Source organism: Canis lupus, chromosome 23 (genome assembly GCF_011100685.1).
Source record: "Canis lupus familiaris isolate Mischka breed German Shepherd chromosome 23, alternate assembly UU_Cfam_GSD_1.0, whole genome shotgun sequence".
NCBI lineage: Eukaryota > Metazoa > Chordata > Mammalia > Carnivora > Canidae > Canis > Canis lupus.
In genome coordinates, this window is record NC_049244.1 from 26,203,654 (window position 1) to 26,230,726 (window position 27,073).

The following is a 27,073-nucleotide window of genomic DNA, read 5'->3' on the forward strand; positions in this document are numbered from 1 at the left end:
ATAGTAATTCAATTGAGCACCTCCTGTGTACATTTTTAAATGTATAAATATTAAAGTTGCTGCATTAATCTTCTATTATATAATCTTTCAGATAAATATGTTATAGAGAGCATTTCTGTATTAAGGGGAAGTCTAGACTAAGAATTTCCCATTCAAATTCAGATTTAAAAGATAGCAGTATTAATTAAAATTCACAACCACACTTTCCTTAATTTAAAATATTCACATAATATAATCATGCTACTAGTATTAAAATACTGTTCTAGGGACACATGGGTGGCTCAGTCAGGTAAGTGTCTGTCTTCAGCTCAGGTCATGATCCCAGGGTTCTGGGATCAAGCCCTCTGTTGGGCTCCCTGCTCAGCAAGGAGTCTGCTCCCCCCTCCTACTTGTGCCTTTGCTTGCACATGCGTGCTCTCTCTCTCTCTCAAATAAAATGAATGAGATCTTTTTTAAAAAATAAAAAACTAGTAATGATATCTTCATAATATCTGTGCTTTTTAATAAATTAACAGAAAATAATACATTGTGATTAGGAGGATGAGTGGTATATTGGCTTAACTTCTTTAAAAAAAAATACTGTGGGGCAGCCCAGGTGGCTCAGCCGTTCAGCACTGCCTTCAGCCCAGGGCCTAATCTTGGAGACCTGGGACCAAGTTCCACCTCAGGCTCCCTGCATGGAGTCTGCTTCTCCCTCTGCCTCTCTGCCTCTCTCTCTCTGTGTCTCTCATGAATAAATAAATAAAATCCTTTAAAAAATACTGTGGCAATAGAAGCATATGATCTTTCTTCTATATAGAGTTATTTTTCACAGGTACTGTTTCTGGCTATATTCAGGTAATTGAGCCTGAATATTCAGGTAGTTGACCTTTAAGGGTTTTTTGAGCCTGAGAATTCGATGAAGAGCTGCTGTTTACTCTTTTGCTGTCTAAGAGATCTATATAATAAAGGGATACATTAGGGTAGACAAAAGAAAAGACAATCTCCAGATGATTTCTCTTAAATCTTGTCCGTTATTATGCTTAAATGAATATTACTGTGATCATCTGATAAGAATTCACAGGACTTCAATTTGCTTCCTAAAATTAAAATCTGAGTTCCCCAAGGAGTGCCTGGGTGGCTCAATTGGTTTAGTGTCTGCCTTTGGCTTAGGTCATGATCTTAGGGTCTTGAGATCCAGCCCCATGTTGTGCTCGCTGCTCAGCCAGGAGTCTGTCTCTCCTTCTGCCTCTCTACCTGTGCAAACAAATAAAAAATCTTTAAAAAAAATCTGAGCCCCCTCCCCAGGCAACTTTTAATGGTTTTTTGGCATCTCAGTTTGCTAACTTTTAAAAGTTAGTTTACTACAAAGTAGATCTTTGGTTATGGAATCTCAGTTTATATCTATGGAAGGAGAAAGCTAAAGACTGGCTTACTCTGACTTATGCTTCTCTGCTCTTGCTCCATCCATTTTTTTTTCCTACAGACCAGAGCCACAGGAACAATTGCTTTTATAATAACATCTTAAAGAGGGATGTTATATTTTTTTGTTCAGATCACTTGTGTCATATAGGTAGAATCATCTTATTCATTTATTCACCAGGCATTTTTTGGTGCTTACTGTGTGCCAGACTCTATTCTCATTGGTCCCTGGTTTTCCTTTCAGCATTCTCAGGTTGCTTGGGCCTCAGCCTGTGCATTAGATGGCCCAGGCAGGCATACTGTCAGGAACCACCTCTTTTTCTAGATACCCAGTTCAGAATTCCTCCTGCCTGCCATGCCTGACAGAGATTGTATCAGCCTGATAGGGAAGGCTCCAGCTGCTTTATGAGTCATGAAGCCCAAGTAAAAAGCTTCAATCTGTGGTGATAATTGTGACAATGATGATAAGAAAATGAGACAATACCTCTCTAATTTGGAGAAGTCACTCTGTGTTTTCCTCAATACACTTCCTGCAGAGTGTCAGAAAGGAAGGGGAAGTAAAAGTCAACCAAAATAGTTAGTAGTGGCAACAAAAAACTTTCTAACAATCTATGCTTAATAGGACCAGCAATATCAAAAGTTGGGAGAACTTCATCAGGGGTACCACACCCGTTATAGCCTCCCGTTATAATATTTTAAGAGTAGATAGACTTGTAAGGGAAATAAAACTATCATTTAGACTCCAGTATCTTTTTTTCAAAGTAATGGAGTATATTTCAAGAAATGAAGTAAATATCAATACTTCCAGTGATTCTTTGATTATATTTTTTCATGAGATTATGTATTTGTATCTTTCCTTTTAAACGTAAAATTGTATAGGCTTTTTTTTTTTTTTTTAAGAAAAACACTGACAATAAAATGAAAACCTACAATTTAAGTCAATAAATAGTTTTTGGAAATTATTGGAAAGTTCCATTTTACATCTCAGTGCCAGGTTGTTGTCATAAAATATGTGCCAAAAGGAGAATTTTTTTTTTAAAGACTTAAAGAGATTTTTGAAAATTGTTTTTGGAAATTGCCCACCTACCCCAGGAACTTTTTTTTCAAGAGATATTTAAGAATCACAAAGCTTTAAAATATGGGTACACACATACCACACACATACATATACATGTATATGCACACACAGATATTACTTCCAAAGAGAATTTAGAATTTCCAACAACAGAAGTATATAAGTATTATCACTTAATGGACCATTAGGAAAGAAATTTAGATTTCTTAATTTATTGCCATAAGCGTTTTTAATATTTATACTTGTGTATACCTATTTATGTTGCAGATATGAATATACATATATACCTGCACACAAAAATATCATTGTATAACATTTGTCAGGTTGTTTTAAAAAGAAAAAAGAAAAAGGTCAAAACTCTCCATACCCCCAGATAAACACTGCTGACATTCTTTTCTTTTTTTTCTTTTTTTTTTTTTTGAGAGACAGAGAGAGAAAAGGGAAGAGGTACAGGGAAGAGGGCGCAAGAGAGAATCCCGTGCAAGCTACATGCCATCCCCAGCGTGGAGCCCCACACGAGGCTCCATCTCACAACCCTGAGATCATGACCTGAGCTGAAATCAAGAGTCAGGAGTTTAACCAACTGAGCTACCCAGGCACCCCCACTGTTGACACTCTTAAAACTAAAACACATAAAACATTATACCATCTCAATTAAAGCCATTACATAGAAAAAAAATCCTCTACTCCTCCCACTTGTTTCTGCCAACCCATTTCCCTAAGGGTAACCATTGTTAGGTTTTTTGTAATTCTTCTAGGAAAAAAAGTATGTTGTAAGTGGAGAAATAACACGTAAGTCACATTAGCACAATAACAGCTCATATGTCTGGAGATGATTCCCCTCTGGACCTTCAAGAACAAAGCACTAACAGAAATGCCCCAGTGCAGATGACAAGCAACAAATTGGTAGAACAACAAAAAGAGAGGCCAAATTAACTAGAGTAAGACATAGTAATGATAAGAAAAAACAAACAGAAGAAGAGCTATTACAGGAGTGAGAAGAGACACTGAGAAACCAAAAACTATCCTCGTGAATGATCCTATGTTGGCCACTCTGCTTGATGAGAAATGATAGTCGTGAAGCAAGACAAACAGTTCCATTATGTTCTGTCCCTTTACTTTCAAAAGGCCTCATTCCATTCTTCTGTAATTTTAGGTCACATGTACTATAGCCCACCTGGCATAGCCCTTATTAGGGGAGCAGGGTGGTACAGTTTTACCCAGCATGGACTCTGGAGTTGTGTCTGGGTTTGAATTCTGCCCCCATCACTGCCTTGCTGGATGACCTAAGGGAATCACATACCCTCATATCTGGGAAGAGAAAAAATAAAAAATAAAAAAAGAACAGCTGCTTTAAGGCTGGTTATTGAAAGTTACCACAGCACCTGTCCCACAGTAAGGACTCAAGAGTGCTATCTGCTCAGGTGGTAGTGGTGATGATGATGGCCCTATTATGTGTTTTTTTCAAATACCTCTGGGTTTTAGAATCAGATTAAGAAAGAACCAACTCAGCATCTCTATCTTTTCTTTTTTAATAATTACTTCTGATATTCTGTAACCACATGTTTGCATGTGGGAACATCCAGCAGTGCTTAGACTCTCTGGTCAAGCTCTATTCCAGGGGCTTCAGATAGTTTGCTTCCATTCACTGTCATGTGACACCAAGATCTATATTTTTAATGTGTAAACATCAGTCTTCTTGCTGTCTGTCATTCAAGTCTGTGAAGTAACAAAATATCACCAGAGAGGGGCCAGATATATCTCATTTTCTCCTGGAGCATTGAGAAAAGTCAAGGTGATCCCCTTTCTGTGGTCATAGCACTGGATTTGCCAGGCCTTTGTCTTTGGGCGTCCCGTGTCCAACTCCTCCAGCCAGTCTCAGATTTACAGGGGTTCTACCCGTCTTTTTAGGAATATGCCCCAGCCCCTCTTCCTATTTCCCATCGAGTTAAATAAGAAGAAAATCACAAAAATATTATTCATGACACTCCATAAATATTTCCTCCCCTTCCCTCTTTCCTCCTTCCCAGCCACTCTGTGGTGAAGGCTCTTCATGATGCCTTTGAAGCCCATTCAGTCAGCTTGGGCTCTTGACAAATAGCCTCCACTGACATGTAGCACATGGGACACAAAACTTTTATTGAATGTTTCAGAGAGGAAAATAAAATGAAGGAAAGATTTAATAGACCTAGACACACCCATATTTAGTCCAGATAGCACCTTTGTGCACTTTAGAGAAAGCTACTCAGATGCAGCTCACACCAGGGCATATGCATCTTAACAAGCAGAGCAGTAGAGGAGGTCCTGGATTCCAGCCATCCCACAAGGCAGTCTTCTGTATGTCACATGTGGCAGTCCTGTGCTTAGAGCTAGCACTAAAGTCTGTGGGAGGTGCAGCCAACGTAAGAATAGTCCTAATGAGAGAGAGGGCTAGCAAATCTGCAACCTGCTATATTTATGTTAAACTCTCTCTGCTCTAGATTTGGAAGCCACCACTGTGCTAGTAATGGTTCGTGTCTACTGCGTACTTAGCATATTGTCTCATATGCTCAGCCACACTGAGCCTTTTATGCACGTCACCCACTTGGAATGCAAAGCATGTATGAGGTAGCTGTCTCATGTATAGATGGTCAGTGAATTGTTCAAGGCCCCACAACTAGATATCCACTAGACTTAGACTCAAGCTTAGGTGCAGCAGAGCCAGCAGGTACTGGTTTGAGGCATTCTGCTTTGTAAACATCTTTGAAATCTATCACATGATGGTCCTTCGGTTAAGCCCTTATAATCTCTTGTATGGGCAGGTACGGGAGATGCCTGACTCAACCAAGCTCCTATAATCCTCATGATACTTTCCTCCTTAAAATGTAGTATCTCCCATCACCTACAGACAAGAGCAAGTCCAGACAGACCCCTTAGCATGAGAACAAAGTCCTCTTCGTGATCTCCCTGGCCCTATTTAGGTCCTCATCTTCCCCTTTTTTCTGCCTTCTCCAAGGACTGGATGACCAAGAGGGAAAATAAGCTCACATTTAGGGTGCCAGCAACTTTCAGAAAGAATTTATTTGATTCTCTCCTTCCCCCAGAAAGCCATTAAAATAATCATCAAATGAAAAAGAAGCATTCTGTTGGACTTAAGCTTATTTTACACTAGTATTGGTGTCATTTTCAAGTACATATGGATGGCAGGAAGCTCCAAGGGATTCAGTTAGGCTCTGATAGAGCTAGATGTTCCCAGTAGCATTTACTAATTGCCTTGATAAATGCTGCATTCTCTGCCAAAAATGACCCTTCCTGAGCTGCCACCACCACCACCACTACCACCACCACCACCACCTGCTCTTCAGGTTTTAAGATGGGGCACACACCTCTCATTGCCTAAAACAAGATCAGATATTCCCTCTTTTGCGCTTCCAGAATACTGTTGTTGACACTTCTTGTTTGTATCACCTGGGATTTTAGGTTAGTTAGTATACATACAAGTCTCTATTTCCCTTGGACTGCTATTTTAGGAGCTTTTTAAGAGTTCCTGTTGTGGTCATCCCTCATCATTAGTGCTGGACAGAGTTTCTGTAGGCATTTCATAAGATCCATCTGCATGAGGCTTGTTCCCTAGTTGGTTATGAATGAAAGAATATGTGCATGCCTGAGGTGGCCAAAGAATTTTATCTTTATTTAGTATATTTTAAAATGCCTGCAATCTAAAATAATTCTAAATAATTGTCATGAGTCAGAATTTCTGAGAAATAAAATGAGACAAAGACTTCTGGGTCTGTTGGGGAAGGAAGCTGTTGGGGTGGGCGTGTGCCATCAAGGTCAGTATCTGGGGAATGAAAGGAGTAGCGTTGAGCTGAGGGAGGAGTTGAACTGCTTTGCAGTGGCTGCTGAAACCTCTGGGGCTGGGATGGCCCTTCAGAGTCATCCACCTTGGGGCAGGAAAGCCAGCCTTTATCTTCTGCCATCCCCAACCAGTCATTAGTTGGGGGCTAATCCCTGGGGAAGGGACGACCTTAGATAGAGCAGATCTCTTCAGTTGAGGGCTGTTTGCAGAGAGCAATTTCTAAGAACCATCATCAGTCAACAGTACCAGTGGCTGGGAGACTAAATGTCTTTGTCCAGAAGGGGGAACTTGGACAGGGCACCACAATATATTTAAGAATGTGCCTCTGAGAGCAGGTTTTAAGTTTTCATTTCTTTTAACAAAAGAAGTGATTGATGTTTTAAAAGGTTTGTAGAGAGCTTCAGAACCTCTGTACAGCTTCTGGGCTACAAGCTTGTTGAGAATACTGACTCCTTATCCTGGGAGCTGTCCAGGTGAGGCCTGGGTAATGGAATGTTTCATCCACTTGCCCAGTGTGCAATACCAGTGTTGTCCTGTTCTCTGTGTGTGAGGCCTGAAAAGGGCAGGGAAGTCTGATAGTCCTTCTGTCTTAAGGCAAAACTGTTCCTGGTCCCTAGGCTCTTCCTTCCGATCTCCAGAAATACTCCATCATCCCCTTTGGGGACATGTTCTGGTGACTCCATTTTCTTAAGGTCAAAATGTTTGTGTTCCCAAAAGGAACAAAAATGTTAGTAAGCTAATTTCTGTATTGATAAGTACTTTATCAATACTGCCACTAATTTGGGACTTGATAATTCAGAGATAGATTCTAACAGGACCTGACTTAGTTTCATCTCTGAAAAGGTCTTCTGCTAGGCAGAGTAATAGATGCAGGAATCACAGATGCACCTACTCTGATATAAGAACCAGCCTAGAAAGAGGAAGGCCCTGTGAGTCAGCACCTTGTCTCATTTTTACAGATGCTTCTACCATAAGCTGGGGGAGCTATATATCTGTTCTGCAGTTAATAAAAAGGAAAGCTCTCTTGAAAAATTGCTGAAGGACTTAGGTTTTTTTCAATACTAATGTAATATATAGTATAATAGTTTCTACATACAGTCCCTAAGGATGATTCCTTTAGTGAGGGAAAATCCAGTTATCTAACCTGTGATTTCTAAAAATTCAAACTTTTAGTTTTTTTATATGTGTGCAACACTCGGACTATTGTAGGATAAATTACATGTGAAAATGCATAGGGGCACTTCATTGTTTTAAAAACTTGGCAGCTATTCTGATACATAAAAATGCTTGCATTTAATAACTCCACAGTGTCCCTATGTTGATGTGAACAAAGAAGTATAATAATTGATCCTTTATTAAAGACAGTGAATAAAGTAGCTGAGTGAAAAAGTCCAGTGTTTCATTATTGCCTCTTAATTTTTCTTACAGGACAAAGTTCTAAAACCATCAGTTCCTCCCCAAGCACTGAAAGTTTGCCTGGAGGAAGAGAATTCACTGGCTCTCCACCTTCATCTGCTACTAAAAAAGATTCCTTCTTCAGCAACATCTCCCGTTCCCGCTCACACAGCAAAACTATGGGCAGAAAAGAATCTGTAAGTATTTAAGGACACTTTTTCTTTCATCCTTCAGTTTCCCCTAGCATGCTGCATTTGTTAAAACTTCTTTGGTACTGGGTTTTGTAAAGCTCTTAATTGGTCTATAAACTAAAGCAAAGAATTTCATCAAAATATTTTAATTTTATTATTATAACTTAGTGATATTTTAAGGCCACAGTCTGCATCATACTGGGGGAAAAAAGCAGCATCAGTTTAAAATATGTCGAATCCCAAATCTCAGTCCTTTTGTCTCTGCAAATGCTATTCTGTCAAAGTCTGTGTTATTATTATTTTTTTAATGTAACAAGTAGTGTTATCAAAAAATAGGTTAAGACACTTATAAAACAAACCAAGGTGTATTTTCAGTTTTATTTCATGAAAAGTAAAAATAATTACTTTACCATTTGTTTTAAAGGTATGCAAATTACACTTAAATGATGATAAATTGATAGCTGCTCTCTAAGATCCTCTGTGTACATTGTTCAGAAAAATATACATAAAGCATATCAACCACTTTAAAAATCTGGTTGTGTCTAAAATTGTTTTTAAGCCAACTTCACAAAAAATAAAACATTTAATAACCACATCTTAGAGGTAATTCAACATCTAATATTCTAGTATGAAGAATCCATCTGCCCACTGGAAGAAGATGCACATATAACAGGAAAGGATCTAGCTATTACTGAAACAGTTCTAAATTAGAAACAACATCCCTGGGTGGCTCAGTGGTTTAGCGCTTGCCTTTGGCCCAGGGCGTGATCCTGGAGTCCTGGGATCGAGTCCCACGTCAGGCTCCCTGCATGGAGCCTGCTTCTCCCTTTGCCTGTGTCGCTGCCTCTCTCTCTCTCTCTCTGTCTCTGTATCTCTCATGATTGAATAAAAAAAAATTTTTTTTAAAGAAAAAACTTTTAAATGCTAAGTCAGCAGTAGGTAAAAACTAAGAAATAACTTGACTTAGATTGTAAAGTCCTCTAGAAGTTCAGGAACTGTAAAGGAGTGAAGTTGGAACTTGCTCTTCAGGAAATAGAAGGATGGGTGAAATAAGTGATTGGGTCAAGGAGGGCACTTGTCTTGATGAATCCTGGGTAATGTATGGAACTGAAACTGCTGAATCACTACATTGTACACCTGAAACTAATATAATACTATATGCTAACTGTATTAGAATTAAAACAAAAGAAAAAAAAAAGGAAGCAATTAGATTCCCTTTCCCACTCTGGCAGCACTCTGGAAAGTGTAAAACAGAATGTCTCTGGACAGAGAGGTCAGGTACATTTTAGTACACCTTACTGAAAAAAGAATGATGAGTATATTTAAATACTAAATCTGAGATCCCCAAGTCTCACCACACTTGCTTCCCAGAATACCAGTATATATATATCCTCTCAGGAAGGAGATTAGAAGAATTTTCTTCACACAAAAGTTATAAATTTTTGTAACAGTCATACAAATATACTGACCTTAGGGGTTCTCCAGGGAAACAGCTGGTTCGCTTTACAGTGAGCCCAACCTTCATAGCTCTGTCCAAACACAGACCTTTCACTTAGTTTTTAGTTCACACTACTTTACATGAGCAAGACAGCCAGGGATCACCAGATAGTTGAGGAAAGCATCCGTTAGTTAAAGACCAGCAAAAGCAAATAGAAAAAAGTAACTGGAAGAAAACAGTTTATGCAGGTGAAGAACACTTTAGAAAAAAAAAATAATAACAACAAAAGCTATTAGAAATCCAAATATGATATTTAAAATGTAGAGCTCAATAGAAGAGTTTGGAATTGATAAAATTGAGGAACTCTCCCAAGAGAACAGAATACAAGACAGAAATGGAAAGGAAGATAGAAAAATGGAAGAAAATTAGAGAACCAACCTAAGAGGTTCAAAACTTGAAAAACGGAAATTCTAGAAAGAAAACAGAAAATGAAAGGAGATAATAAAAAATACAATTAATTAAATGTTCCACTAATGAAAGGCCTGAGTTTTCAGATCAAAAAAGTCCATAGAAAGGCCCACACAAACAAAAATAAACCCACACCCAGATACATCACTGAAAAAGGTCAGAACTCTGAGAACAAAGAGATAATATCCTCCAAACTTGTAGTGTTGAGGGAAAAGAAAGATTTCCAACAAAGGATCAGGAATTAAAATAGCTACGAATTTCTGATAGGAGCACCAGAAGCAAGGCAGTTTGAGAAATACCTTTAAAGTTCTAAGAGAAAGTTACTTCCAGCCTCAACTCAATACCTAGCCAAAGTAATTTAGTGTGAGGTTAGATATTCACGATTCAGATATCCACTTTCAGATATTCACGATTCAAAAAACTCCCACCTTAGAATCTTCTGGAGGATGTGATCTATAAAAACGAGGACATCCCTGAGGATGGGAAAACCTGAGAAAAAGGAAATAAAGCATCCAGAGCAAGACAAAAAGATTCCTCAGAATGATAACACAGGGAGATCCCAACACTAAGCAGAGTACAGCTAATTTAACAGGTCCAGAGAGCAGCAGCCAACTCAAGTTGGAGCAAGTCAGAAGGTTCTACAAAGTTTTCTCCAAAAAGATGCCATTTGGGGAACAACTATTTGAACAAGTTAAGAGATTTAAACTAGGAGAAAGTTGGGGTTTGAATTAATGTTAATTTTATTAACAACTAAGCCATTAAAACGCAGGATGATTTTTAACTCCGAAGAAAAACGGTGTCAGAAAAAGGAAAAAAAGGTTATGATAAGCCTTGTAACTGAGCCATGACTAGAATTTACATAGACATTATACTGAAAGCCTATTGGCTATTAATCTACTCAGAATCCTGGGGGACGACACCTACGTGGCTCAAGTTGAGTATCTGACTCTTGGTTTTGTCTTGGTTTTGGCTCAGGTCATCATCTCTCTGTTGTGTTGAACAGAGCCTTCTTCAGATTCATAGTCTCTCTCATTCTCTCTCTCTCTCTCTCTCTCTCTCTCTCAAATAAATGAATAAATAAAATCTTTTAAAGTATATGATAAAATTCTGTAGAGAAGATGGGGTGTGGGAACTGTGTCTTTGCATGGGGGAGGGTAGTGAGCAGGTGGTATGGTCAGTATAAGTGTGTCATACTCTAGAAAAATCAAGAGATAGCAATATAAGCTAGAGATATTGGGACAAAAAATGGGTAAAAGAATTGAAAGGAGTTCTGTCTGGAGAGCAGGAAGTAGAGGGTGGGGCTGTGTGAACCATTTTTCATAACAGGCCTTATAGAACCATTTGACTCTTCAAAGTGTTATATATATATATAACTTAGATTAAAAATAATAACTAAAAATCACAACAAAACCAGAATGTATTGGCATAATAAATTAGAAGAGATATCTGCCTATACAAAGAACATGTCTCTGAAGAACCAGAATAAGGAATAACAAATGAAAAAGGCATATGGAGACATGTTTCATTTGCATTTTATCATATTTTGGTGGCATATGGATTAGTCTACAACACCAATTAATTACTTTCTTTATGGTGATAACTGTAACTTAAAACTGAGAAGTCAGACAAAAATAGATATAGAGTAAGTCTAATTCTCTATGTAGACCTGTTATGTACCAAGAAACAGGATGTAAAATTATTATTCAAAAATTAATATATTTTCTAACTGTGGAAAGTAAGTAGGCAGAAGTTTTCGAGAGAAAGCTCCTCATTTTTCAATAGGTTATCTTATTATTTTATGAAATAAGGTAGTCAGTGCTCTTTGCCAGGTAATTCTAGGTCTCCCCCTTTCTAAGGCACTTGGTAGGATTGCACCTCCCTGTCTCCCATGAGCTATCAGAGTCACATAACCAGTTCTGTCCAGTGAGTTGTAAGGGGAAGTGATATGTATGTATTGCAACTACAAGATCTTCCTCATCTCTCTTAACCTCTGTCAACTCATGATAAACATGAAGTATGAGTGAAAAATAACCTTTGTTGATTTATGCTGAGATTGTTGCTTATCATAGCCTACTGGTACACTGTTGGAAAATGTTCAGGCCCGTAGCTAGGAACCATTCTCCCGTGGGAGCCACATACCACCGCTGCCACTGCCCACTCTCCTGGCACTAGAGCCCATTACTGGGCACCTCCCATCTCTATGCCTAGTTTACTTTCATTTGGGTATGACACAGGGATATTCCGTGTCTTCAAAAAAGTTCAAAATTGTTTTTCATTAATATCATCATTATGAGTTTCTCACATAAGCAAGTAGCCAGAAATTAAAGGAAGGATACCTCTCTCTTTGGATCCCCAGTGCCTTAAGCTATATGTACCTTACAGATTTCAAGACTCCATTATCTGTTAAAGTGGTCCAAGATCAAGAAATTGTTGATATCAGTTAGCAAAAGGTTAAAATAGCAGTTGAAAACAGACATTAAAACAAAATAATCTAGTACTAGTTATCAACCAAAGTGTGGTGAAATCTGCTTACAGTGGTTCTAGTGTCATTATTGAGAAATGATTTTCAAAATCAATATGTGTGACATATTTTGGACAAGCATCATATATAAAGTCATAGAACCTATTTCTTCTCGGTATCGTTTTTTAATGTACTATACAAAGCCTTTCTGTAATCCACAGACTATCTCCTTTAGACAAAGATATATCACATTTACTCCCTGCCAATGCCCGATTTGGCCATATAATAGAACACAAAACTCGGCTAAGTCTTTAAAAGAGGTAACAAATTAAGCTTTGTGCCATATATTTGTGAAAGACACCATTCTACTTCCTATCTGAAATATGAGCAAACTAGTGAGAAGTTTAAAAAATTGACCTTTACGTCATTTTCTGTAGTAGTGTTGTTGTGAGGGTTTGTATTTATTCACAAAGACAATTTTCCCTTTACTTTGTTTCCCAAAAGAGCCTTTAGGTCCTACCTAATTCAGACCCTGGTTTAATCAAGCTCTCATTTTTTAATCTTGAAAACAAAATTGAGAATTTGGATACTTTTAATTTTCCATACTTTATTTTTCATGATAATGTAAGTGACATCCAGCACTTAGTTTTCTAGAAATCTATTTTAGTTGGTCATTCATCTGACTGTTAAGTAATTTTTTACTTGTTTTAGCACTGTTAGTCATGTTCCGCAATTGTTGCCAAATCATTTCCAAGAATATCTTTGCTAACATTCAAGAATAGGGAAAATACTGAACATAAGAAAAGCTCTAAAATTAGTTTGTGTGTAAGTTCTAATATTTAAGGACATCAGCCAATTAAAACTTTTTTTAAAGTTCCTGGTGAACTGCAAGTCACTTTGCTATGCTTTGTGATAATTACATACCGGTCTAAAGATATAAAGTTATCCATGATTCAGAATCCTCTCTAAACTATAGGAAATCAAAGTGTCCAAGCTAGAAATCCCTGCATAAAACAGGATGTGTAATGAAGTATACACCACCTACAAGCTCATCCGAGGGTATTCATCCTCTGTTTTTGTGACCCCTGTATGCACTCATCATTGTTCTTTGGTAGTTTGAACATATGCCATGGTTATACTAATATAATTATTTTTGTAATATTCATTTATCTGTTCTTTATGACAACAAAATAACGAAAAGTGTCAGATGAAGGAAAACAAATTTGAAAGCAGACTCTTCTGCTTTCAGAATATTTAATTATAAATTAAATATTAAATATATTTACTTCTGAAACTATGGACAACCTGAACTTACCAAATCTACTTCAGGTTATGTTCTAGGAATTGAAAGTTAAGACATATCTGTATAAGAAATATATGAGAGTAGTCCCAGTGAGTGTGCTTGAGGCAAAATCAGGGGAGAGGGAAACCCACCAAATGTTAAGTAATAATTAAACTAAATAAGAATATAACTCATCAACGTGAGAGACATTATATGGCCTAATGCCAGAGAAGCAGTAAAGATCACAAATAATATGAATTCAGAAGATAGATCATGGGTTTTTTTGTTTGTTTTTTGTTTTTTATCTAGATAGGCTTTTTGTGAGAGATCAGACTTGAACCACAAACATATTTCTTCTTTCATTAAATGCAACCATTGTTTCCCCTTATGAAAATCCAACAACTGCCTAAGACAGATAGTGGTGATGGATACCCGAGTAGGCAGTCAATAATGTCTGTTGTGGGTGTTTTCTTCTCTCTTACAGTCTCTAGCAAAATGTAAAATGGTTGGGATTATAACAATTTGCTTGTGGTAAAAATAAAAGAAATTATTATCTCAAATGAGGAAATCTGTTGCTTATTATTTCAAGTAACAAGAGTCCTGAGACTGGCAAACCTGGAATCAGATACTTCAGCTGTTCATTGACATCAACCAACTTTTCCATCCTCAGGGTATTGGCTTTGTCCTCACCTCACATCCATCATGTTCTCAAGAGGGATGTCACAGAGCCAGATATATATCCTGTCATCTCCCCTCCCCAACACACAAAACATCTAGAAAAGTTTCTATTTGGCAGCTCTCCAACAGGCTTTCCCTCTTTCTCCCATCTCATTGATTGGCCAGAATGAAATCACACACCCACTCCAAAATCAGTCTCTGGTAAAGGGAAACTTTAGAGAAGTCCATGACCATGCAGAAAGGTGGTGGAAGGATGTACCTATACAGATAGATAGATGAATTATCCCTAGAGTATTGATTTCCAAAATGATTTCTTTAATCCTTCCCTGAAGTATTTGCCTTTGAAAAGAGCCAGTTCTGTTGTCAGTAATGTTTCACTGGTGAATATTTAGGCAGCTTGAGTTAGATTGGTAGCAGGAAGAGAGAAATTGAGCAGTGGCATTCCCAGGAGGCCAGAATTTTCCTAATAACCCAATTTTCTCTTCAGTCAGTGATATACTTCCTATGTGGAAAGTATTGATTGTGATTTCCTTGTGGCTTCTGTTTGGAATTGGAAGCCAACATCTAGGGTGTCTAATTATAGAGTTTTTTTCAGTTCATAAGTGTATATTTGTATTCTCATTGTTTGATCAATAATACTAATGATAACTGGATTAAAATACAGTCTCACTTAAAACACAGTCCTATTTAATATAGTTTATTGACCTAAATACATACAAAATGAATTTAGACATCAGCAGTTTTTCTGTCTTCTAAGGAATTATAAATCTAAGGACCAAAATGAGCTCATGTATTTGAAGCATAACATTTAGTTACTCGTTAGGTGTTATATGAATCTTGTTCATAACCTTTCTGTCAGTGGACCAGCTCAAGGTCAGGGAAAGTGGGCCATGTATCTTTGTAGGAGCAATCCTTCCTCCTATTTCCATCTTTTTGCCTTACCCAAAACAGTAATTCCATCTTGAAGAAATGTGAACATCAAAAAGAGCATCATAAAGAGCTCTCTGTTGTCAACAGCTTACAGGATGACAGTTTTAATTTAACTTAGTAAACAGATTTTATAACCAAGTTTTAATATCTTTATGCTTCAGTAACTTTATTTTTAACCAAAATAGCTGAGGAGCCTATGAAAGCAGAACCACAGGAAGTGGAGTGCTGAACCTTGACTATACTGCCCTATTTAGGACAGTGAGCTGCTGCCCTTGGGAACAAATGAGATGCTTATTCCCCTCATGCTGTGCCTTCTTCTCCATCATTTGTCTTCATCTCCATCATCTCCATAAATGCAAACTTGCCAGACTGTACCCGTGCTGAACACTGCCCAGGAGGCATAGACAATAGTTGGGGAAGAGCTCAAGTGAAACAGAAATATTTAGAATCCCTGGCTAGAAATTCCTGTGGGTTTGAATTATGCTAAATTAAATGTGTCATTAATAGCATTTGCTTCCTTCCAATGACCTTTCTTGAAACTTGACATTTATTTAGTCTTTCAAAGCCACATTCCCTTGGGGGCAGTAATTTGTGTCCTAAAGTACACATGTGCACAGCAGGGAAAGAGATGAGGACTTTGAATTGTCCATGGTCAGCTAAAGCCAGAGGCCAAACTGTGGGGACAGTTAGGTTGTCCCCCTCCTTACTCCTCAGTGGCAACACCACCCTCTCCTACATAGCATCTTACTGCCTTTTATTTTTTTTAAGAGATTTGATTTATTTATTCATGAGAGACACAGAGAAAGAGACAGAGATATAGGCAGAGGGAGGAGCAGACTCCCCACAGGGAGCCTGATGGGGGACTCAATCCTGGGACCCCAGGATGATGCCTTGAGCCAAAGGCAGATGCCACCCAGGAGTCCCATCTTACTGCCTTTAAATCTCTGTCCCTAGCATCTCATCATTTACTCTCTGAAACCCAATGTTAACTTTTTCAGAAAGCTATGTGTTTAATTGACTGCACTTTAATTCCAGGAGGAATGACTTAGCTCCTATCCTAGGAACTCTAGGCCTATTGAACAAAAGGGGAGATCTGTATCAGATAGGCAGATTTCTCCTTACCTTGGAACCTTAAAGCTAAGAAACACCTTTTTGATTTTCCCTCAGACTAGAAGTGCTGGGTCAGTTGGTGGCTTGGGCACCTTTGCTGCCACTTCTCTCTTTCCCCAAACCCTCCCAGCTTTCTTCTGCTCCAAGATGCCCATGTGTCAGGAATTCATCCATGTGGAAGTATTGCAGGTGGTAAACACCAGGATCTCCACATCTGCAGCATGGGAGAAAGGTGCAGGGTTACAGAGCATTCAGTAATGCAGGTTGTGCACTGCTCGTGAGAGCCCTGCTGAAGGAGCACATGAGTGTGAAAACCCAACCTTGCTCTGTTCACTGAACAGCATGCCCAAGTCTGGAGGCTGTGTTTGCCTTGAGAAGGGGCATTCTTCCTCTCTGTACTGAGGTAATAGCTAAGTCCTGCACCCAAAGAGGTGACTTTTCATAATTAAATTAAAAGCGTGTTTTCAGTGAATAGAGGCCCCAAGAGGGAACCGCAATTGTTGGAAAAATTTTTGACCTTTCTACTTTGCAGCAATAATGATAAAAAAAAAAAGAAATAAAGAAACATAGATGGTACCAGAAAAAAACATGTTAGTGTTGATATGAACAGCTAATGAGATGAGGAGAACAAAATCAAAATACTCTTGACCATAAGAATACTAAGTATAATCATTTACACAGAGGGTTCACCATTCATGCTTTATTAAGCCTCTTAATAAGCATGTCTGTCATTACAAATGCATGTGATTAACTTCACTGTAAATTGTATTTGATTAGAAGAGTAAACTTGGCTCACATAAGCTTAACCTTGGCCTGGAGTGTTTCTCTGCTTGTGAAGTACAGTTGGTCACAAGCAACTTTTAAAAATACATGAAAAAAAAAAAATAAGCAAGACCCTTCTCAGCCCTGACATTACAATATAGCTGAAGTATTTAAAATGTCTTGAAAATGTAGATCATTGGGATACAATCAAATCCCCAAATTTCCTTTTTATTTCAGATGATAGCAGAGCCTTCCCTCTTCCCCCAGAACTGTTACCCACTTAGTGCAGTTCTGTCTGTAGCCTTATTTCCAGTCAGAACATCATTTTCCAAAGTTACTTAGGTCAATAGATAGAAGCTTTAATAGCAGTAACTCCCAAGTATAGTGATTTTTATAAGCCATGAACAAATTAGCTTTACCCTAAAAAATATGGGCTGCATTTGAAAACAAGAGAGAAGAAAACAAAATGTTTCAACTGGAAAAGCAGTTATGAAAGGGGTCACTTCCCCTTCCCTACCCCTGCCATTTATTTCTTCATATACCCCTGGCTTTCCTGGTAGTATTTCCTAATTATTGTTTCACCTTTGATGTTCTTATTGTTCTGCTTTAAAGTTTCCTAGCTTTCTTATTTTGTCTCTTTGATGAACTCTTAAAGATGGTCTAATCTTATTAAATAAACCCATTCCAACCATACCTTGCCCCTGCAACAGAAAAGGCCTTTCAGACTGGCATCTAGGATTTGTCTCTTTCAGGTGATCACTCTGACCTCTTGATCATCAACACCTTTAAATTCTTGGACACCACCCCAAAGTTAAGACAGAATTGTAAACAAGATCATGGAAGTTTGCAACATTTACCTGAATTCTTTAATATGTCCCCTCAGATATATCAAGAGTCCCATTAACAAGAAAGCATAAAGAACTAGAAAATTATAGCATTAACCTGCCCCACATACACATATACACCCACCCCACATACACATGTACACCCACCCCACACAGTGCAAATTGAAGGAGGCCTCATATGCAAAATAATGTTCCAATTTATTTAGCATAGACAGGGAGAAATGCTGCCAAGTTGCTTAATTTCAGGGTGTTCTCAGTCAAGATCCTAGACAGTCTTTTGGATTTGAAGCATATTTAGTTATATAGTCCCCATGGATCTCTTATTCATTCATAATAATGCAAAGATACACATTCCATAAAATACCAATAATAATACTTTTGAAAGTGAAATCGAAGAAAAAGTTAAACTTTAATGCCATCCAGCTAGACAGTAATAAAACTACTAATACCTATTTTACTGCTCAGGATAAATGAGTGTTGATTTTTTTTCTCAGTGTCTGTAGTCAAAGTCACCAACTCTCAGTCTCAATTATAACTGAACTCCTTTTTGATATCTGTGATGATTGTCTTCAGAATTAGGTTTGAAGGTTGGCAGTCACAAGACCTTTTTTTCGAGGAAATGAGTGGGTCTAATTTTGTTTTACCAGGAATTGAGATTTAAATTCCTGAGATGATCCTATGAAATTTAAAGACTTTAAATACTGGACCTTGCATTTCATTTCAAAGAGAGTGTCATTATTTAGGATGCTTTAAGCTGAATATAACAGAAACCCTGACTCAAACTGATTCAAATAATAAGGAAAGTTATTAGGTCAAATAAGTCCAAAGGACTTCTCATTCCTAGGTTCGCATTAGAATCACCTAGAGATCTTGAAAAAAAAAACGTCAGGAACAGCAGTACTGAATCAGAATCTCTAGGTGGGGCATGGGACTTTGTAATTGTTAAAAACTTTCCAGGTTATTTAAATGTCAAGGTTTAGAACCAGTTCATCAGTGTCTTCAAGGACCCAGGTTCTTTCCACCTCTCTGCCCTGCCTTGCTTAGCAAAGGCTTTGTTAGAAGTGAGACAGCTATAGCAGTTCTCAGCATCATATCTATTCACCAACATATAAAGGAGAAAGATAAACCATGTCTTCTTCTTGAGAGGAGGGCCCTATTGGGGCAGAGGATATGAGATATGAACATGGAGTACCCATACTCCTCCCTACAGTCAAAGTTCTGTTAGGCCTATTGAGTGCCACTATGATCTGTCAACTAAAGCTTTTCTACAGTTACTGTTAGGGAAAAATACATCAATTTGACTGTCATGACGTATTCATCTTCAAATGAACAGTCATCTTCGGAACAGTCGTTTCTGTTAGAGGCAATTTATATGTTCCCCAAAATTACCATGCTATGCAAAGTCATGCATTCAAAACTAGTGGACTCATGGGGAAATGGGATTGGAGAACATCACTCAGAAACTTCATCAGTGATACATTAAAAAAAGGTAGGAACCTGGGCAGCCCGGGTGGCTCCATGGTTTAGCGCCTGCCTTCAGCCCAGGGCCTGATCCTGGAGACCCGGGATCAAGTCCCACGCGGGGCTCCCTGCATGGAGCCTGCTTCTCCCTCTGCCTGTGTCTCTGCCTCTCTCTGTGTCTGTCTCTCATGAATAAATAAATAAAATCTTTGAAAGAAAAAAAAAGGCAGGAACCTGGTTAAAGTGGTAGCATGGTTTATACATGTGAAATGATTAACAAATAGATCAATACTGTAATAAATACAGTCCTGAAGCTTGGTTGGGGAAATAGACCTCAGAAAGATTGCAGCTTGTGAGTTACCATGAAGTAGTGGATGGAGGAACTGTCTAGAATCAGATGAATTTGGGATCTGGGCGTAGCTTATCACACACACTGTCAACTGAGGTAGCTGGCAGACTTGCGACATGCGTGCACGTACGCATTTTCTGTATTCCTGAATGTCTGGTTATGCGGTTTCCAGCATTCATGTGATGTTCCGTGTGGATATATTTGTGCATAAGCAAACGTGAAATTCACTCAGTTCCCTAACCCATCAGTCTTGTTGGAACAGATTCACATTTTCAAAACAGGTGTTATCACAGAACTAATTCTAATCTGGGTTTGACGTGCAGCTTCTGAATGTCATAGGTTAGGGCCAGGAGAGTGAGGATATAGAAAAACTATACTTATTAATTTTTTGTTCTCAGTTCAGTAACTACCATGTTAATTAGAAATTTTAGAGGAAGTCCATTTTATTAATAGTCACATACATCTCAAGTATTTTGGAACACTTAGCTTGCTCCCAGTGAATGTCTTCCTCAGTATCTACCCACCAGAATTCTTCAGGGGTTTCTTCTCCCTGGGATAAATCCTGTGATTTTAAGGCACAGCCTACAGGGCCCTTGATCTCATGCCTTCAACCTTATCATCAGTCCTCACTCCATTTCCTTGTCACCCCTTCAGGAACGCACAACTATTAGAGTTCCCTCACACCAGCCATGCTGTCTCATGCCTCTGTGTTGTTCTGCTCTGCTCTTTCTTCTGACCAGAATTATTTATGTGGCTACTGAACTCCTCAAGTTTCCTCCAGTCTCAGCACAAGTACTTTGTGGCCCATGGAGTCTTCCTTCCCACCCTCTAGAAGCTTTAAGTACTTTCCATAAGTAGCTATGGGCCGACCTAGGCACCAGATTCCAGAGCCTCTCCTCAAACCTACAGAAGCAGCATCTTGAGATGGGGAGAGGAGTGTTTAGATTATCTGCAAATGCTTCCTTTGCTCTGTCAGAGAACTACCTATATTCATGTATAAGGGTTCTGTTGCTATCACAGTATCCCCTGTGCCAGATATTGTGCCTCACACTCAGTAAATGTTTATGAATGAATATTGTTGAAGGATTTGCATGCTATGCATGAATTTAGATGTATTAGGCTTTACTCTGACCTTTCCTAGGGCCTGAAAAGTCACTTCATATCCCGGTGACACTCACCAACCCACGTAAAAAAAAAAAAAAAAAAAAAAAAAAACTAAACAGCAATTGTTTGTATATAGTGAGAAATAGGGTCTTTATAAATTAGTTTAAGGAGTAAATTAAGCAAAGTGTGATAGGCATGTGAATAAGCCAGGTAACTTAGAGAATTATTTCTCTCTCTCTCTCTCTCTCTCTCTCTCTCTCTAGCATCTCGGAATTGATAGTGTTTGTGTTCATCAAAGCTATTCCAATGCTTGGTTTCCTTTTACCAATTGTAACAAAGTATTTCTTAACCTACGCTTGATCCTTTCCTTGGATTTGCTATAGGGTGCCATTTTTTGCTGTCCTTAATGGGACATTATGGGAGTCAGCCCAGAGAATGGTGGTATAAGGGTGCACATTTCATGCTCACATGGGTCATTTAGCTTTGCTGTAAGAAAAACAACCTTGGTAAAGGCCCTTCTATCTGGGTCAGCCATTGTGCAGACGCCTACTTTTTGGTGCCAGGAACAGCAAGGGAAAGCACACAGATGGTACTACCCAGCCAGTAATAGTATGAGAAACTCAGCTGGAGGCCCCGATGCTGGCTGGGTGGTTTCATCAGTTGGTCTGATCACGTGTAAGCAAAGAGGGAAAAACCCTTGTTAAATAAAGTAACATCTGTGCTAATTGGCATGGTGGAGGAGAGAGCTATTCTGGTCTACAAAAGATTGGTCAGGTTGGCTAATTACAAAAATACAGCATGAGATGATAGAGCCCAAAAATCCAAAAGATGGGGACATTTCTCCACAGATGCCACTTAATGCACCAAACACAGGCCCTTCTAGGAGAGACCTTTTTTTAAATGTTCAGTAGACGAGCAATTGTCATAATAACTATGCTTAACACTTTTATACCTTTTTTTTATTTTAAAATACTTGTTTATTTATTTTTTTTATTGGTGTTCAATTTACCAACATACAGAATAACCCCTCAGTGCCCGTCACCCAATCACTCCCACCCCCCGCCCTCCTCCCCTTCTACCACCCCTAGTTCGTTTCCCAGAGTTAGCAGTCTTTACGTTCTGTCTCCCTTTCTGATATTTCCCACACATTTCTTCTCCCTTCCCTTATATTCCCTTTCACTATTATTTATATTCCCCACATGAATGAGAACATATAATGTTTGTCCTTCTCCAACTGACTTACTTCACTCAGCATAATACCCTCCAGTTCCATCCACGTTGAAGCAAATGGTGGGTATTCATCATTTCTAATGGCTGAGTAATATTCCATTGTATGCATAAACCACATCTTCTTTATCCACTCATCTTTCAATGGACACCGAGGCTCCTTCCACAGTTTGGCTATCGTGGCCATTGCTGCTATAAACATCGGGGTGCAGGTGTCCCGGCGTTTCATTGCATCTGTATCTTTGGGGTAAATCCCCAACAGTGCAATTGCTGGGTCGTAGGGCAGGTCTATTTTTAACTGTTTGAGGAACCACCACACGGTTTTCCAGAGTGGCTGCACCAGTTCACATTCCCACCAACAGTGTAAGAGGGTTCCCTTTTCTCCGCATCCTCTCCAACATTTGTTGTTTCCTGCCTTGTTAATTTGCCCCATTCTCACTGGTGTGAGGTGGTATCTCATTGTGGTTTTGATTTGTATTTCCCTGATGGCAAGTGATGCAGAGCATTTTCTCATATGCATGTTGGCCATGTCTATGTCTTCCTCTGTGAGATTTCTGTTCATGTCTTTTGCCCATTTCATGATTGGATTGTTGGTTTCTTTGGTGTTGAGTTTAATAAGTTCTTTATAGATCTTGGAAACTAGCCCTTTATCTGATATGTCATTTGCAAATATCTTCTCCCATTCTGTAGGTTGTCTTTGAGTTTTGTTGACTGTATCCTTTGCTGTGCAAAAGCTTCTTATCTTGATGAAGTCCCAATAGTTCATTTTTGTACCTTTTGAATTTTTTAAGGCTAGGAAGTTCCTAAGACATACCACATGTGTATAGTTATTTATTTAAAGGAGCACTTACAGGATTTTTGTAAGTAATAACGTTTATAACTGTGCAGGTAAGGTTTTGTTCTTCCTCTGGTTATACCTGTGTGAGGTTATCTTAGTTAAACATTTAATTTCCGGTATATTTATTTCAGGATTATAAATTTATTCAGTTTACTTAGAATTTGTAGTAGGTGATCCTGTTTTCTGACGCCATTCTTTTCTGTTTATTGTTTTTGTAAACAACTTCTAGAAAGGTACAGTTAGATTAAAACAGCTCACAATGTTGCAGTGCCAGTAGGCACAAAAGCACATTTCTAAAGGCTAAACATATTTAAGAAATATTACTTATTACTGTAAAAATATTTTCAGAAATGAATTTAAATACCATGGATTATGGACATGTCCTGCTTTATCCTTTTTATTACATTCATGTTTGAATCTTTTGTTCTCTGAAACTTACACACAACCTCTGTTTATCAAAAGTTACAGAAGAGAGCCTGCATAATCTGACAAAATTGATTTATATTTGGCTTTAAAATAAGTGCTTATGTCTACAGTGGGATAAATTAATACCTAATAGTCTTAAGAATTAGCTCTAAATAGAATAATGAAGCCACCCTGTACAGAACTGACCAAGGGAGATTGGAAAGCCATGTTGGAAACCTGTCTGCCATCCTTCCCCTCTTCTCCCTGCATCCCACTCCATGTAGAGGTCTTTTGGACTGTTACCAAATATGCATCTAACCATGCTTCCATCTGTTAAAACTGCAGGGAAATAGAGCAGGGAAATAGTAAAGTGTTTCACAACATTTCCTACAGGGACTGGAAACTGTATTCAGAAGTAGGAGGGCATGAGATGGGTCATCTGCATCTTTGCCATTCAAAGTGTGGTCGGTCGGTAGACCAGCTGCATGGTCATTTCCTGGGAGTTCATTAGAAATGCCGAAGGTTGGTCCCCACCCCAGACCTACTAAATTAGACTGCATTTACAACATTCCCCAGATGATTTGTGTGCATATTAAAGATTGAAAAGAGTCTAAGAATAATTGAGTACCAAATCAGAACTAAAGTTTGCTACAGATAAATCCAGTTTCAAATATATCCTAGTATGAACATGTTCTTCTAGTGGATGATGGTACAGTGCTATGCTAAAGGTTGTAGTCCACTGTCCATGTATGTCCTCTATTTTAAGCATTTTACATATATTAAGTCCTTTAATCCTCAAAGACTGAATGAGGTCAGTGCTCTAATTACCTTTGATTTTGTAGATGAGAGAGGTAAGGATAGAATGTGGTTAACTCCACATACCAAAAAAAGAAAAGGTACTAGTCATGGACAATAGGTAATTTCAGCCTTATCAGGTAGAGCCAAAAGAATAAAATAGGGTAAGAAACTAAGATCTTTTTACTTACCTCAATAAAAATTATGAGAGGCACTTGAATAAAAGAAAAATTATTTCTCTTAATTTTGTGAGCCCCACGTTCTATTTTTAAAATATCATTTATAATCTGTGTCCTATATATACCACCCACAGCAAGCACGTGATCTGGGTTATTATTTTAACCTGCCAAAACCTGACTTCAAAAGGATATTTGGAATACTTTCATATGTAAAGCAATGAAGTGAATGTGGATTTAATGTGTAATTGGTCAACTCTAGGGGTATGCTAGAAGTCACATTGCAGTTTGGGAGAGGAAAGATTTGCATGGAAAATAAAAGTTTCTCCCTATATTTCACTTGGTGGCCCTGCCCTCTGTCTATCCTAGGGCTACTACAGGGAGAGTCTCCATCTACTAGGCCCAGCTGAAGCAGCAAGATCAGGCCTCACCTAATTACTCTGATTTTAAGGCAAGCAGTTTTTAATTTTATTAATTATAAGGAGGCAGTGTTCTCCTTTTTACTATGGTAAAAAAGACAACAAAATTTACCATCTGAACCATTTGTAAGCGTACAGTTCAGTATATTAAATCCTTTCATAATGTTGTACATTGATTCTATAAACTCTTTTCAGTAGAACTGAAACTCAGTATCCATTAGGCAATAACCTTCCACCCTCCACCCCAACCCTGCCACCTTGCAACTGCCATTCTACTTAATGTCTTCATGATTTTGCTCCAATTACCTCATATAAATGGAATCCTACAATATTTGTGTTTTTTCTGACTGGCTTATGTCATTTAGCATAATGTCCACAAGGTTCATCCACGTTGCAACATGTGTCAGAATTTCCTCCCTTTTTGAGGCAGAATAATATTCCATTTATGTATATACCACATTTTTCTTACCCATTGGTCAATGAGCACCTTGTTTTCTTCCATATTTTAGCTAATATGAATAATGCTGCTGTGAACATGATTGTAAAAATATCTCTTTGAGTCTCTGCTTTTAATTATTTGGGGTATATAACCCAGAATTGCTGGATCATTTGGTAAATCTATTTTTAATTTTTTGAGCAATGTCTAGACTGTTTTTCATAGCAGCTGTACCATTTTGTATTCCTAGCAATAGTGCATGAGAGTTGCAATTACGCCACATCTTCCCCAACATTTGTTATTTCCTGGTGTTTGGATAGTGGCCATTCTAATGGGTGTGAGACGGTATCTCATTATAGTGGTGGTTTGTATTTCCCTAATTATTAGGGGTGTTGTTCATCTTTTCATGTGTTCATTGACCATTTGTCTAGCTTCTTTGGAAAGTCATCACCTATTCTGTAACCTATTTAAGTCCTTCAGCTAATTTTTAACCAGGTTATTGTTCTGTTACTAACTTTTAGGATTCTCTCTATATATTCGGAATATTAATTTCTCATCAGATAAATGATTTGTGAATATTTCTCCCATTCTGGAGGTTGCCTTTTTACTCCATTGACTGTGTCTTTTAATACACATTTTTACATTTTTTCATGAAATCTAGTTTGTCTATTTTTTTGTATTGTTAGCTGTGCCTTTCATGTCATATTTAAGAAATCTACCAAATCCAGTGTCCCATGTATTCTTCTAAGAGTTTGGTAGTTTTAGGTCTTACATTTAGATCTTTGATCCATTTGGGCTCATTTTTGTACATTATGTTAAATAAGCATCCAACTTCATTTGTTTGTAAGTGGATATTGTTCTCCCAGCACCATTCATTGAAAATACTGCCCTTTTGGGGATCCCTGGGTGGCTCAGCGGTTTGGCGCCTGCCTTTGGCCCAGGGTGCGATCCTGGAGTCCCAGGATGGAGTTCCGTGTCGGGCTCCCGGCATGGAGCCTTGCTTCTCCCTCTGCCTGTGTCTCTGCCTCTCTCTCTCTCGCTCTCTCTCATAAATAAATAAATAAATAAATAAATAAATAAATAAATAAATCTTTAAAAAAAAAAAAAAAAGAAAATACTGTCCTTTCCCCTATTTAATGGTTTTGGCACCCTTGTAAAACTTGACCATATATGCAAGAGTTTATTTCAGAGTTCTGTATTCTAATCCATTGGTTTATGTATCTGTCATTATGCTGGTACTACACTGTTTGAATTATGGTAGCTTTGTAGTAGGTTTTGAAATCAGAAAATATGAGTCCTCCAGTCTTTTTAACTTTTTTAAGTTTTTATTTAAATTCCAGTTAGTTAACATACAGTGTAATATTAGTTTCAGGTATACAATTCAGTGATTTAACACTTTCATATAACACCTGGTGCTCATCACAAGCATGCTCCTTAATCATCTCCATCACCTGTTTAACTCATACCCACCCCCACCCTCACCCCCCATGACCGTTCCTCTGGGAACTATCAGTGTGTTTTCTGTAGTTAAGAATCTGGTTTTTGGATGCTTCTCTCTCTTTTTTCCCTATACCCATTTGTTTTGTTTCATAAATTACACATGAGTGAAATCATATGGTATTTGTCTTTCTCTGACTAATTTATTTCAAGATTGTTCAGGATGCTTTCAGGTTCTATATGAATTTTAGGATGAGTTTTTCTATTTCTGCAAAAAATATCATTGGGATTTTAGCAGGGATTGCATTGAATCTGTAAATGACTTTGGATAGTATTGACGTTTTAGCAATATTAGGTCTTCCGATCCATGAACATAGTGTGTATTTCCATTTATTTATGTCTTTAATTTCTTTCAGCAATGTTTTAAAGCTTTCATTGTACAAGTCTTTCACTTCCTTATTTAAGTCAAATCCTAAGTATTTTATTCTTTTAAATGCTATTGTGAATGGAATTTTTTTTTGTAATTTTTTTTTCAAATTGTTCGTTGTTAGT

General features: G+C 38.0%; 1 protein-coding gene across 8 annotated transcripts in view; it reads left to right on the forward strand.

Moving 5' to 3' along the window:
* Window positions 1-27,073, forward strand: part of TBC1D5 (TBC1 domain family member 5) — a 542,853-nt gene that overhangs the window by 477,069 nt on the left and 38,711 nt on the right. For all 8 annotated transcript variants that reach the window (XM_038570747.1, XM_038570749.1, XM_038570748.1 and 5 more), the window contains one exon: window positions 7,743-7,906. In XM_038570747.1, coding sequence (XP_038426675.1) covers window positions 7,743-7,906 — 164 coding nt within the window. The remainder of the gene's footprint in view (window positions 1-7,742; window positions 7,907-27,073) is intronic.